Raw genomic sequence first — 15,968 nt, 5'->3', positions numbered from 1 at the left:
GACCGCAAAAAAGTCCTTTTCCATCACGACAATGCATCAGCAACCCACGTCAGCAGTTGTGGTCACAAAATTAATGGAAATAGGATTCCAACTCGTTTCACATCGCCCCTATTCTCGAGACTTGCTCCCTCGGACTACTATTTGTTCCCCAATCTGAAGAAATAGCTGACAGGACAAAGATTATATTCAAACGAGAAGGTGATTGCAGCAACTAATAGCTGTGTTGCAGACTTGAACAATACCTATTATTTGGAAGGGATCAATAAATTAGAACAGCATTGGATGAAGTGTATAAGTCTAAATGGAGACTATGTCAAAAAATAAAAAAGGTTTACCCCAAACACGGAAGTAGTTTTTATTTTTGCACGGACTTTTCAGACACCCTTTGTAGTGCTGGAATGGAAACAGGGAAGCTGGATGGGTGAGAACAAAAGGTTGAGGCCAGGAAGGTTACGGGAATGTAGGATATACTGCAGGGAAGTTCCCACCTGCGCAATTCAGAAAAGCTAGTGTTGGTGGGAAGTATCCATATAGTACAGGCTGTGAAGCAGACATTGAAATGAAGGATGTCATGTTTGGCAGCATGCTCAGCAACCGGGTGATGCACTTGTTTCTTGGCCACAGTTTGTAGATGGCCATTCATATGGACAGACAGCTTGTTGGTTGTCATGCCCACATAGAGTGCAGCACAGTGGTTGCAGCTAAGCTTGTAGATCACATGACTGGTTTCACAGGTAGCCCTGCGTTTGGTGGGATAGGTGAGGTTTGTGATGAAACTGGAGTAGGTGGTGGTGGGAGGATGTAAGGTACAGGTCTTGCTTCTAGGTCTATTACAGGGGTATGAGCCATGAGGTAAGGTGCTGGGAGCAGGGGCTGTGTAGGGATGGATGAGTATATCGTGTAGTTACGGTGGAAGGCGGAATACCACTGTGGGAGAGGTGGGAATGATAGTGGGCAGGACATTTCTCATTTCAGGGCACAACAATAGGTAGTCGAAACCCGGGCAAAGAATGTAATTCAGTTGCTACAGTCCTGGTTGGTACTGAGTTACAAGGGGAATGCACTGTGGCTGGACAGTGGGACTTTGGGAGATGGTAGGAGACTGGAAAGATAAGCCATGGGAGATTTGTTTTTGTACAAGATTGGGAGGATAATTATGGTCTGTGAGACCCTCAGTATATTTTGAGAGAGACTGCTTGTCCCTGCAGATGCAGTGATCACGGGTAGCCAGGCTGTATGGAAGGGACTTCTTGGTATGGAATGGGTGGCACCTACCAAAGTGGAGGTATTGTTGGTGGTCAGGAGGCTTGATATGGATGGAGGTACTGACGTAGCCATCTTTGAGGTGGAGGTCAATATCTACAATAGTGGCTTGTGGGGTTGAGTAGGACCAAGTGAAGCAAATGAAGGAGAAGCTGTTGAGGTTCTAGAGGAATCTGGATAGGGTGTCCTCACCCTCGATCCAAATCATGAAGATGTCATCAGTGAATCTGAACCAGGGAGGGGTTTAGGATTGTGGGTGTTTAGGAAGGTTTCCTCCAGATGGCCCATGAATAGATTGGCACAGGATGGTCCCATGAGGGTGCCCATAGCTGCACTTCAGATTTGTTTGTAGGTAACGCCTTCAGAGGAGAAGTAATTCTGACTGAGGATATAGTTGGTCATGGCATCTAGGAAGGAAGTTGTTGGTTTGGAATCTGTTGGGCATTGGGAAAGATAGTGTTCAATAGTGCTAAGGCCATGGGCATTAGGGATGTTAGTATAAAGGGAGGTGGCATCAATAGTGACGAGCATGGCACCATGTGGTAAAGGGGCAGGAACTGTGGAGGGGCAGTGGAGGAAATGGTAGGTATCTTTTATATAGAAGGGTAGGTTCTGGGCAGCATGTTCAAGGTGTTGGTCTTTGAGAGTAGAAATTCTCTCAGTAACCAGCCACAATGGGGTATACTGGGTGGTTGGGTTTATGGACTTAGGAAGCATGTAGTAGGTATGAGTGTGGGGAGTGGTACGGGTGAACAGAGAGATATATTAATGTCATGTGACTAGGACCTCCCGTTGGGTAGACCGTTCACCGGTGCAAGTCTTTTGATATGACGCCACTTCGGCGACTTGTGCGTCAAAACAGAGAGATGAACTCCAGGGAGAGGTTCTGGGATGGGCCTAAGGATTTGAGAAGTGACTGGGGATCCTGCTGGATTTCTGGAATGGGGTCACTGTGGCAAGGTTTGTGGCTGTATCTGACAGCTGGAGGAGTCCTTTTGCCAGTTAATCCTTGTGGTTCAAAACAACAGTGGTGGAGCCTTTTGTCTGCACGTAGGATTATAAGGTCGGGATCAAATTGTAAATGGTGGATTGCAATTCTTGCTGCGGATGTAAGGTCAGTTTGCACGTTGAGGGACTTGGGGAATAATAGTGAGGCAAGGTTCGAGGATAAGAAATTTTGGAAAGTTAACAGGGGATGGTTTGGGGGCCTTGCGGGTGGATCATGGTTAGATGGAGGAGTGAACTGAGTTAGGCAGTCGCCACTCCCATCATGAACTGGTACTACTGATTTGTGTGTGTGTGTGTGTGTGTGTGTGTGTGTGTGTGAGAGAGAGAGAGAGAGAGAGAGAGAGAGAGAGAGAGAGAGAGAGAGATCTGTTTTTGACGAAGGCCTTACAGGCTGAAAGCTTTATTTAGAACAGAGTTTTTGTTGTACCTATCTGTGACTCAGTATTGCTGCTATATGGTGAGTACCAACTTTCCTTTTCATAATATTGTTACATTCCATCCCTGGATTTTCCATTGTTTAATATCAATATCTTCATTAGGTATGCAGTAACAGATTAAACAAATTTTAGTTCATAAAAATAAAATTTGAATAAAACAAGTCATCAGTAATTTATAATATCTTTTCTGGATATTTTATTTGCCTGTTAAACTTACTGGTGAACTTCTGCTAAGTATGAGAAGTGCATTGTTATCCTATCTCAGAGTTTTGCTAGCCCAAGATGGCAACTAATAGGCTTGTTGAAGGTAGCCAATTGCACAAATGTTGGCTTCTAATGTGTCTCAAATAGGAGAGCTTGAGATTAACAGTGCCTACCATGCAGCATCATATGTTTTCTGGAATTCCCAAACAATGGGACACATGTGCATCAATGCAGTGTTTATGTCATGAAATTTATGGATCAGCTTAAATCAGACATTGTAAGCCCATCCAATAACTGCAGTGGAACTAAAATTCATTTCACAATAAAAATCTTGTGTGCTCAATGTACTACACATACAGCTTTTCTTCATGTGAAAAGATTTGTAATAACCTTCAAGTGTCATTTTTGATTGCCATTTTAAAATATATGTAACCTCAGTCACTCCAAATCTTCTCCCAGTAATTAATGCTCTTCCTGCACTTAGTTTAACAGTATGTACCTATTAAATTTGTTTTAATTTCAAGATTTTTCTGGAGTACATGCATACCATTGACAAAACAGAAATAAAAGCACTATGTCTGTCAGAGACAGCAAAGGACTTGGAAGAGCAGTTGAACAGAATGGACAGTGTCTTGAAAAGAGGGTATAAGACGAACATCAACAAAAGCAAAACGAGGATAATGGAATGTAGCTGAATTAAATCGGGTGATGCTGAGGGAATTAGATTAGGAAATAAGACACTTAAAGTAGTAAAGGAGTTTTGCTATTTGGGGAGCAAAATAACTGATGATGGTCAAAGTAGAGAGGATATAAAATGTAGACCGGCAATGGCAAGGAAAGCGTTTCTGAAGAAGAGAAATTTGTTAACATCGAGTATTGATATAAGTGTCAGGAAGTCGTTTCTGAAAGTATTTGTATGGAGTGTAGCCATGTATGGAGGTGAAGCATGGACGATAAATAGTTTAGACAAGAAGAGAATAGAAGCTTTTGAAATATGGTGCTACTGAAGAATGCTGAAGATTAGATGGGTAGATCACATAACTAATGAGGAGGTACTGAATAGAATTGGGGAGAAGAGGAGTTTGTGGCACAACTTGACTAGAAGAAGGGACCGGTTGGTAGGACATGTTCTGAGGCATCAAGGGATCACCAATTTGGTACTGGAGGGCAGCGTGGAGGGTAAAAATCGTAGAGGGAGACCAAGAGATGAATACACTAAGCAGATTCAGAAGGATGTAGGCTGCAGTACGTACTGGGAGATGAAGAAGCTTGCACAGGATAGAGTAGCATGGAGAGCTGCATCAAACCAGTCTCTGGACTGAAGACCACAACAACAACATGTCATACAGAGGCAGAAGAACTCAAATGTACACACTCACTTTTTTAGTGAGATAAATCTATATTTAGTTGGCTTCATTACTATAAAACATTTAATGATCACTTTCTTTCTCTTGTTTAAATAAGTGGTTTAGAGTCAGTTGTTCTGAGTGAACTGATTCTTAATATGCCACAAGAAAAATTCTTTCAAAAATAAATACCAATTCCTGAATAGCAGTAGCTGCTACTGAAGAATGATCTAAGATGATATCTGCTGCACTTGCCCACCATCTGAAGAGTTGATCACTGCATGTCTCTTGAAATCTCACACATTGGGCTTCATGTCAGATGGATTTTCAATCAGTACATACAATATTATTGAATACAGTGGCAGAATTCTCAGCACTTTGAACTTCTGTCAGTGAGTAACAGAGAAACTTGGAAATATGCTACTTCTTCTTAAATCACTCTTGGCATCAATATTATTTTTTCCCCACTTGTCTGTTCCTTTTTTGTTAACAGTACACATACAACACTCATTCAAAATATCTTTATTACTTATTTAAGTGATGATATTCAGAACTTTCTTATTTAGTTTGTAATTTCTCAGTTAGTGAAGATAATCTTGTTTCCAAAAAAATATTCATGATTTACTACATTTGCAAACCATGTGAATGTGAAATATTGTATAAGCAAGTAGTTGTTTGTTTCTAAATTAGTACAGATTATTTGAAAGTCCCCATTCTCCTATTTGTAATAAACACGTTACTCTTTCCAAAAACTTTGTATTTAAAAAATTATTTGTATTTGGAAGTTCCAGAACATTAATATCTTAAAATTTACTTCTTTTCATCAGAATTCACTACCATAGTTCCATAACCCCAATTTCTGTGTGTCCAAAAATGCAAATTTGCATAAAAATAACTTTTCGGTTAGTTAATTATTCCAATCAGAACATTTCACTTTATCTAAATTTTTTGGTGGGTTTAAAAATCCTTGTGTATCTTAAAATCAACCTCATAAATAGTACCTATTATTTTTAGCGTTTTCTGGATATCCTCTATTAGTTAAACAAACTGTCGCCTCTGTTTCTTTTCATTTTCCTGAGTTTTATGTTGCTACCTATGTAACATGTTACAAGCTTGTATTTCAAGAAATTGTTATTTTCAATATTAAGCTCATGTATAAAGAGGCATAACATATAAAATCTTAGACAGTCAAAATTCAGCATTTAATACATTAATATCATTTGATTACTTATTATTACATTAAAATCATGTAGTTATGAGTAAGAGCTCACTATGTAACTTTTCAGCCCTGGACTACTAGTGTACCTGCAAACTTCACTTGTTTCTCAGTCAGTTAACTCCATGCTGTTAAAATGTGAAGTCAGTATGTTTATCAGAGTCATGTAATGGAATATGTTAATTTGCCACTAATGAACTCCGTGAATGTTTTTCAATTAGTGTAATTTGCTGATCTGGTTCAAATACAGAGACTCACATATATTACAGAGTTGAACATCAGAAAAGGAATATTATGTGGCATAAATATGGAAAAAGTGAAAATCATTTGCTACTGTGTTGCGTATTTTATTTAACGAATGTCCACTAGGACTATTTATAGCAGGAGGATGACCTAAAATGGTAGGTTATGTTGCACCAGGTCCATGTCAGGTGAGTTACAGGTGGATTGTTAATAAATTTAATTCTGACTTGTCAAAATTGATATACACCATTCCACTTGTGCTAAAATGCGGCTTCAATAATACTACACAGGTACAGAGTTGTTCATACATTTATTTCCCCTGTAATGATTATCATCCAACAAAAGTTATGTGAGCAAGAAATATGCACAAAGGAATGGCATGCACATCTTCACTGCAGATGAACACAATGATATTAACAGAAAATTGCTATACTGAAAGAAGACCTCCCAATATTTTCAAAAGAATGTAGTGTTTCCAAGATGTAATCACTCAAAATCATACATTTATTACTCCATCTTTGACCCAATCTTGGCATACATGTTTGTTATATTGCCTTCAGTAGGAAAAGAAGTCACGTATGATTCCTGTTTTGAATTTCTGCATGTGGCAGTATCTGACTATGAAATTTTCCTGAAAAACCTTCCCATAATAGTGAAGTCCACAGTAATTAGTTCTACAGGACACACCGGTACAACCAAATTGGAAAAGAGAAACTGTGATATATAAAGGTGAGTTTCTGAAAAAGTAAGAAATTGCACTTTTTGTCAGTGATCTCAAATACAAAAAGCTGACATTTAGTTATAGATTTTAATGTTAATATGACTAATAAATCAGACCATTGGCCCCATTCATGTAGTAAACAGACAATGAGTTGAATTCTTCAGTGTGAGTTGGTGTGTCTGTCATGATTCTGATGTAAATTCTTGATATTTCTTTTTTAACATCAATCACCCACGGTAAGTTCTTATGAAAGGTGCACTGAAAGAAACGGATGGGAAAAAGAGTTTTTCTGATGTCTGTTACACCAAGACTTCTAAAAATTACTCACAGTTTTTGTACCAGCAGCATAGAAACTGGATAAATTTAGTGGACATGTCAGCATCAGATGTTTTTATGTTGACGTTTTTCAAAACACTTATGTTATGTCTTGACAGTACATACAGTATATATGAGGTACTAGTGGCTTAATATAAAAGGTACCATAATAAAGATGCACAATCAGATACTACTTGAGTTTGATGAAAACCTTACTAATTTGTTTTTGAAATTCATTAACTTTTACATTAGCCATTACAGACAAGACTTCAAAGTCAATTATGAAAGGCACAAAACTAAAACTTCAGGCACACAGATGAAATTTCTCACTTTTGATGTTGCAGAGAAACCTGCAAAATGTGTACTCAATTGGTATATTCAGTTTATCATGACAATTCTTATATTGTATAGGAAAAATATTAGCTCGTTTGCTGCATGTGAACCATCATGTTTCCTATTGTACCATTCAGAATATGTGCAGATTAACAGAGACATTGTAAAAATAGAAAAAAAATTAATGCAAAACACAAAATCCAGAACAATGATGCCTTTTCTAGGGGAAGAAACAATACTATCTTCCCAGCATACTGTTACTTTAGGAAGGTAAAGGAGGAGGTGTATAATGTAAGGACGGAACACTTAAATGAATGCACAATGCATGCTCTCTGACATATGAAAATGAATGTCTAGAAAGAATAAAGTGTTGTTATCTGACAGAATAAATTATGTTAATGGGCACAAAACATGATTAGGAATGTCAATAACAATAAAACAGAGAGACTGCAATATGAAAACACCCTAGCACTCCTGAACAAATGTGCAGTGTCATTAATTGATTACTATATTGTAAAACAAGAGTAACAGTTTTACAGTAAAAAGTGCTACCATCCTTTGGCAGTATTCTGTTAATGCTCAGAACTGGAGAGAGCTACATGAAAATAAAGTGTACTTCAAAAAGATTTCAGAGGTGTGAGGAGGAAAGTAATTTTTCTTCTGCACTATACACGACTGGGTGATAAGAAAAGTAACTTTTCTCTTGTATTATATGTGACGGGATACTAATTAATGAGAGGTAGAGAATTAGGATGTCTGCCTCTGTAGCTGAGTGGTCAGCTTAGCAGACTGCCAGCAGTCAAGAGAGTGATTTACTGACCACATGCCCCTCCATACCACATGACACGCCAGCTGGTTGATGACCCTTGGGCCTTCACAGCCTGGATGAGGAGCTCATTTATAGAATTAGGATATGGATGCACAACTGGACCTCCATCATAAGACTGTTGCTTTTCCTTCCTTTGCTTTAAGGTGTGAAAAACACAGATAGAAATTAAGCACTTTAAAAGACAGTTCAGAATAAGATACAACTGTAGTGCAGATACATTATTATTGATTGTACCAGCTGGCACAGAAATGGCCACTACTCTAACTCTGCTTGTGTTGAATAATTTATGCACTAGGTGACTCACTTAACAAACTATGTTAAGGTACTCTCATTAGGTACTTCAATTACTGACTGACTCATAAACTGATGATCTTACTCTAATCAAATTACTGCAACACTGGAGACCCAGAAATGAACACTGATTAATTAAATGTAACTGAAAGTAAAGCAAATGTTTCTTCCTTATGTAACAAATATTTACAAAAGGCAATTCTAATAGTGATATAAACAGCAACAAATATAATTTTAGTAAAGTGTCATCATTAAATAAACATAAATTTTTGAGCTAGGCCAGCAAATAAAAATTAGATAATGCTACAATGCTTTTGGTACTTTGTGAACTATTTTGGCTTATATAACAAGACTTTTTTCTTTAAAAACATCTGATATTTGTACAAATGATATTCTTTAATTTATAAAAAGTCATAATGGTGGCTACACATTAGCCTCCAGGTCATGAACTGATTACATTTAAAGGAACAAGATAACACAGTGACTCCACACAAAACATACATTTATGACAAAGATTTTTACATCGGTTCCCTGCAGACACTCAAAAACAGGAAGTATTTATTGTTCAGAGATGATAACTAGACACTTGTAAAGTGCGCAGGGAATGTCAGGTGCTTTGTCCGGTAGTGGTAGCGAAGCGAGTCACTCCGTGAAAACACACTGGGGCAGTGTGCACAACGATATTGGCCAGGAAAGTGAACATGATAGTGATTCCACAGATGTGACACAGCTTTACCACACAATTTACACGTGTGAGTGATACTGCCTGCCACTTGCTCAAACAAATTCCTATAGTTCCAAGCCCTTATTCCTGCAATGAGGAAACACTATTTCAGACAGGTCAAAATGTATTTCTCTTCCATGAAAATGCATCCAGTTTGTATAACTACAATCCATGAAGCAGCATAGAAATTACCAAATGACAATATCTGTTTTATAATCATATAGGCACAAATTAAAGATAAGAAATTACACATAATAATAATAATAATAATAATAATAATAATAACATGAAAATTAGTGTCTCTATGTTATTAGGAAACTGATAGGAGCTATTTACACTTCATACTACAGATATAATACTAGGATGAAAGAAAAACCTGAATGTTACTACCAAGAGGGAAGAAAGCATCAAAACTACATGAAAGACACATTAGTTATACAATACAAACAACATACAGGGATTCTTTTATTGAGGCAGAATTGGAAAACTGTCACTCTTCACAAGGTATCAGCTTGTAGATCTAAAACCTCTAAAATTTTGAAAAATTTGATTATGAAATGAGAGTGTTGTTTTTTGCTGGTGTTGACAGCATAATCACAGCATGTTCATTCATTTATAAGTTTATAAGCAATGCACCCCATACCGCCCCCCCCCCCCCCCCCCCCCCCCGTCTACCCACTATGATTTTACACAAGTAGCACTAAGTGCCTACAGCCAGTGGCTATTCTGTATATGAATGGATATTGACAAACACCTCACTAGTTCAATGTGGGATGGCGACTGCAGTATTACCATGAGTTGCAGTAACACCCAGGCATTGCATTTGTTTCATGCTTCAGTGTTGCTTGGAGAAGCAGGGTGCAATGCTGAGTAAAGAGCATATCATGACAATACTGATGACATCACAGTGAACAAAAGATGTACAAAGATATGTCAAAAACAGATTATTCTCTTGTTGTGCTGTCATATGTCACCACAAAATTTACACTGAGATTGAGACTCAAGTAATCATTGCAACATTCCTGGAGAAAGTACTGTTCATGATGAAGATATTTGTATAATAGTGCAAGAACATACATCACAATGAATGGAAAAGTATCATATTTATTTACGCATTTACAGAGTATGCTAAGTTTTGTGCATCCAATGCCTACTGCAAAATATGAAGAAGAAATCTGAGTTTTTTTTAGAATACATGGTCATGAAGAAATAAAACAGTGCAACCTACTACATAATATCAGCTAGTCAGAGGTCGCAGACAAATTAGTTATTAACATCAGTGATATTTACATTACAGTGTCCTAGGATAATCATCCAGAACAATTACTGCTGGAAGTTAATTAAATTGATGAATAAAAATAAACTGAATTATTGAAGAAGATTTAAGATTTTTAATCAGAGATTTGCAGGAAATTGTCACTTTTGCCACAGACAATTGATTCAGTAGTGAAGGCCCAAGTAATCACAAGCATTAGAAGTGTTGAAACTAGAAATAGTTTGTCAACTGAAACCAAATAAATTAAATAATATAAATGTTGCCAAATAATTTAATAAAGCTGTAACTTGGGAGACTGTTGGCCAGAACTACAAAGGACTATGACTGTGTCATCAGATCCTATGCCACAGCAAGCAGCAGCAATATCAGGAGATTAGTGGAAAATTTATTATCTTTTAAGTGGCATGCCAGTAACAACTCAAAAAAAGGAGGAAATTTTTAAAGCCACATCTGAGATGAATACTTGACTAGATAATGCAGATTTAAAAGCAGATTTAAAGGCTCAAAGAGATGAATTAAAAGTCAAATTACAAGTAACTAACTAGAAATTTGTTCAATATACGAGGGTAATCCCAATAGTAAGGTCTCCTATTTTCTTATAAGTACATAGACCTGTTTATTTCTACAATGGTTTACATCAGTTTACAGCTGGAATATTTAGCTATTTTTTGACATAATCACCATTTCTGTCAATGCATTTTTGTAGATGCTGTGGCAGTTTTTGTATGCCCATGTCATACCAGCTCACTGCCATGCTGTTCAGAAAGTTATGAACCTCTTCTTTCACCTTGCAGAAATAAACTGGTCTATGTATTTATAAAAAAAAAATAGGAGACCTCATTTTTGGGATTACCCCTGGATCACAGAGTCTCGTAAAGAAAACTTAGAAATAATAATAAAATATTGAATTGGAAAATACCATCTTAAATAAAGCAGGAGAGTTACATTCTGATGTATCTGCACAGTCTGATTTGATCATAGATCCATCACACATATATGCCATTGATTTAAATACAGTATTAAAACAAATTGTACAGTGGAACAAAGCACAACAAAAAGACTGCTAATTGTCCACTTTGTCAACTTTAGAGGTAACAATTAACACACCTCTTTTGTCCGACTTTGTAGCTGATAACCCTATTTGGGAAAGATTATTTGATTTTAATGCCTAGTGGAAATCAAACTGGTGGAACATTTATGTGGCAGATTTTAGTCAACAGTTTGGAAATAATTGATTTTAGTTGTGTACTAGCATTTGGCTGACTGCCATGTGGGGGACCCAGGTCTGATTCTGCCAGGAATTTTTTCTTGGCAAGGAAATTGGTGTGGGATGCACTTAGCCTCGTGGCGCCAACTGAGGAACAACTTGACTGATTAATAGCAGTTCCAAGGTCAAGAAATCTGACAATGTCTGGATGAGCAGTGTGCTGACCACATGCCACTCCATACCATATCTGATTACACCTTTGGCAGAGGATGACATGGTAGTGGGTTGGGGCCGATTGATCTATCCATGGCTAAAATTCAGAACTTTACCAAAAAAAAAAAAGAGAAGCATTTGGAGTTAATTTAAATGATATAAGACTAAGCTCAAATGACTTAGTGTTAGCCGGCCGAAGTGGCCGTGCGGTTAAAGGCGCTGCAGTCTGGAACCGCAAGACCGCTACGGTCGCAGGTTCGAATCCTGCCTCGGGCATGGATGTTTGTGATGTCCTTAGGTTAGTTAGGTTTAACTAGTTCTAAGTTCTAGGGGACTAATGACCTCAGCAGTTGAGTCCCATAGTGCTCAGAGCCACTTAGTGTTAACATTTAGTTAGTGTTAGGACGGAGTCAGGTTTAGCTATACATCTATGTTTGAATGTTAAGTTACAAGGGGTGACTGAAAAGTTTCTGTTTGAATACTGCACAGTCCATAATCAGTATGCCAATCAGGAAAAGTGCTGCCAAAGCAGAGTTACTAAACACTTCTTCTCTTTCTTCTTCTTTCTTGGCTCTAAAGCTCATGATGAGCCTTGGCCTCTTCTACAATTTACTTCCATCTCTCTCGGTCCTTTGCCAATACTCTCCAGTTTATATAGCCCATCGTCCTAAGATCTTCGATTACTCCATCTTCCCATCTGGCTCTTGGTCGACCATGTCCTCTCTGCTCTCCTGGCTTTCCTTGTAATATTCTGTTTGGTACTTCTGTATCATTCATGCGACCCACATGTCCCGCCCACCTCAGTCTGGATGAATTCACTATCCTTCTGATGGGTTGGTCTTTGTATATGGTATACAACCCATGGTTGTATCTCCTCCTCCATCTTCCTCTTTCACAGATTGGGCCGATAATTCGTCTAAGTACCTTTCTTTCAAATGCATCAAGTGTTTCAATATCTTTAGCTGTTAATGTCCAGAGTTACTAAACACAGCCTTCCAAACTGCCTTCAAAAAAGAAGATGAAGTAAATATTCCAGAACTCGAATTGAGAACAGCTGCAACATGAGTAACGTATAAGTAAATATCCTCGGAGTAGTGAAGCAACTTAAATCACTAAATAAAAGCAAGTCTTCTGGTCCAGACTGTATGCCAATTAGGTTCCTTTCAGAGTATGCTGGTGCAGTAGGCCCATAATCATATACAATCGTTTCTCACCGAAAGAAATGTACCCAAAGACTGGAAAGTTGAACAGGTCACACCAATATTCAAGAAAGGTAGTAGGAGTAATCCGCTAAATTACAGGCCCATATCGTTAACATCGATATGCAGCAGGATTCTAGAACATATATTGTGTTCGAACATTATGAATTACCTCAAAAAAATCGGCCTATTGACACACAGTCAACATGGGTTTAGAAAGCATCATTCCAGTGAAACACAACTAGCTCTAGCTCTTTATTCACATGAAGTGTTGAGTGCTATTGACAAGGGATTTCAAGAGGTAAGTCAGAGCTCGTACAGAAAGATATAGGTGTTCATTCTTTCCATGCGCTGCATGAGATTGGAATAATAGAGAATTGTTAAGGTGGTTCGATGGAACTTGAATATGATTTGCAGAGTATCCATGTAGATGTAGATGAAAATCACCAAGAGCATGGAGAAAATCGTCCCACCAATGCACCAGGTTGAAGACAGGCATTTGGTAAAACACCGTGTTCTGCTGTGTGAAGAGGTCCATAATTGTCTGCTACACGTCCTCATTTGACAGGAATTATTGACTCTTCAAGGCCTGTTTTAAGAGACTGAAGGTGAGATAATCGCATGGGGAGAGATCAGGATTGTAGGGTGGATGCTTGAGTGTCTCCAACTTGAGTTGGCATAATTTCTGTGTTACAAAATTTGCAGAATAGGGACATGCATTATTCTTAAGCAGCAGCATGGAAGTTAGCACACCATTCCATAATGCTGGATTGACAGACATGCTGCCTCATACACATTCTTCATTCTCCTGTGAATGTCTACTGGTGTCTGTCTTTCAGCAGCAAAGAAAAGAATAACAGTATGTTGCCCCTGTTTGGATTCATTGGGTTATAATGTTACCGTACTTCATTTTCCCCACTTACCGTATGCACATTGGAAACACATAATGCCACAATAATCCCTTGCCTACATATTGATGTTTACATACCCACTTCAGAGTCATGCTAAGTTGCATATATGCTGCAGCAACAACCTCAAATGAGAACTTTTTGGCCACCCATTACACATCAAATAGTGATTTTAAATATTTGTGGAAAATCAAAAAGAAATAAAAAGGGAAGTTTGAAGTGGAACATTGACAGCCTCATACATATACTAAGCAAACTAAGGTACATGGTTTACAAAATTGTGTGTCAGAATACTCTCTTCGATCCCACAGTCATGCACTGATTATAATTACATGTCATTAATCTCAGTGGGTTCTCAGTCTGTTTGAACTATGTAGAGCAATGCTCACAACACTGTAGTTGGTCATTATAGTACTTCATATTTTAATTTATGTATAGTAATTCTTCACCTTTTACTATTCTATCTCCTATAGTTTCTTCTACTATTGTTATTATGCTAGAACTATAAGGTACTAGGATAAGCTTTAGTTACAACCGGGAAAATGTTTTCCCTCAGAGGCACTGTTCACAACTTCTGAGTAGAAATAATTAAGCAAGGGCAACTTTAAACTGCCACTTTTTGGTTTAAAAGCAACTGTTAATACTAGTTTTTGGTGTAGTATTTTGTGTGGTGTGTTATGTCATAAGTGCAGTAAGACTGTGGTACACTCTTTCAAAAGTGCCACACGCTGTTCAGGAAACAATAGTTCACATCCACAAAAGAACCTACACTAAAATTCTGTACAGGGTTCGGAAACTTTGCGGTCCTCACAACTCAAGTCTGTATTCCTGTGCCCTGAAGACCACAGCACTTTGGCTCCACACTGTCCCTCCCCATCCAAATGTGGCAGGTTCTATTTTGTCATGCTAGTAGACATACTCTTTGCACAACTTCCCACATATGCTTATGTTGCAAGAGAGTCATAATTACCAGAGTATTGAGTATTTTGGAGCCCTGTATGTTCATTTTTTATTGACAGAGTCATACCTATCAGTGGAATGAGTGTTTTTGCAGTCAAATATGCTTAAATTATGTTGACAGCGTCATACTTATTGGATAGTACTATTTTATCCGTTCATAAATGCTTGTAACATAAGGATTGTTTTGGCAACAGGTAGTTGCTTTTATCATATGAAGGGGTCATACATAAATATGCAGAGGAAATTATTTGCTGCAAAATATATTGTCAAGTGTTCTGTTCCACTGGTTGTACTTTGAAGTGTGAATGGAAATATTTCCTGCACCACACATACACGTGACTTACATTACACCAATGATGTGAATAAGATTTACTTATACAGCCGCAAGAATGCTACCCTCTAACCGGGTTTCCTAGCCAATTAAGAGTACAAATAACTCATACAACCATAAAATAAACACAAACAATACAGTTATAACATAAGAGATTGCTCTACTATTGCTGATACTTATTTTAGTGCTTTTTTATTTGAGTGAGATGAAAATAGATGTTACTGCAAAGCCACAGCCACACAGACCCAGCATTATAATGTGCAGATATTAGTGACATAATATTGAGGAGAGAAATAAAGGGTGGAAACTAATACATTTAGATTAAGTCCAATGATGTGCTAACATCCAGATTAGATCCAAATGAGACCATTAATGTCCATATCACACAGTTGGTGTCATTTTTGACAAACCAATGGAATTCTGTAAATAGGTATGGGAAGTTGCCAATCAGGTATTGGTTCTCAATGGTGTAGGAGTAAGTTATCTCAAAATAAGGTGTGTGAGTGTACATCTGCGGAAGGAGGTGTCACTGCTAGTTCCAATAGAGTTCGAATACTGCTGCATTTGAGGTTTACTCAAGGGGCGAGGGGGGGGGGGGGGGGGGTGACCTACCTGAGTTGTAGTAGTCAAAGACATGTACATGTACAGCATTAGAAAATAATTAACAAAGATATAAGTGCCTGAACTTCACAGCAGACATAATTTGTTGATATGAACTGTGAAAGAGATTCCAAAAATCATTGGGTCATTGACAAGTAATAACTCTTTGGTTATGATGTTATTGCCACCAAAGTATTAAAGTCTGGTGTTGACTTGGTACCATCTCCTTTGAGTTACTTTTGTAATCAATGAGTCAATGCATATTTACTCAATGATCCCTAATGGATTCTCCAAAGATCAGATGAATTTGGTGGCCAAGACATCCATGTGAGTTCACTGTCATC

The 15,968-nt window shown here is 37.8% G+C and overlaps 1 protein-coding gene across 2 annotated transcripts in view; it reads right to left on the bottom strand.

Annotated features, from left to right (window-relative positions):
• The window catches only part of LOC126255596 (broad-complex core protein isoforms 1/2/3/4/5-like), a 440,517-nt gene that overhangs the window by 106,007 nt on the left and 318,542 nt on the right, over positions 1-15,968 (bottom strand). The window contains exon 6 of one of the 2 annotated variants that reach the window (XM_049955413.1): positions 8,865-9,017. The exons of the other annotated variant lie outside the window; for it this stretch is intronic. Coding sequence (XP_049811370.1) covers positions 8,996-9,017 — 22 coding nt within the window. The 3' untranslated portion in view covers positions 8,865-8,995. Of the gene's footprint in view, positions 1-8,864; positions 9,018-15,968 lie in introns of those variants that run through there. 2 annotated transcript variants of the gene reach the window in all.

Source organism: Schistocerca nitens, chromosome 1 (assembly GCF_023898315.1).
Source record: "Schistocerca nitens isolate TAMUIC-IGC-003100 chromosome 1, iqSchNite1.1, whole genome shotgun sequence".
In the NCBI taxonomy this organism is placed as follows: domain Eukaryota; kingdom Metazoa; phylum Arthropoda; class Insecta; order Orthoptera; family Acrididae; genus Schistocerca; species Schistocerca nitens.
Note: the sequence above shows the minus strand (reverse complement) of the source record. Positions and strands in the feature narration are given on the sequence as shown.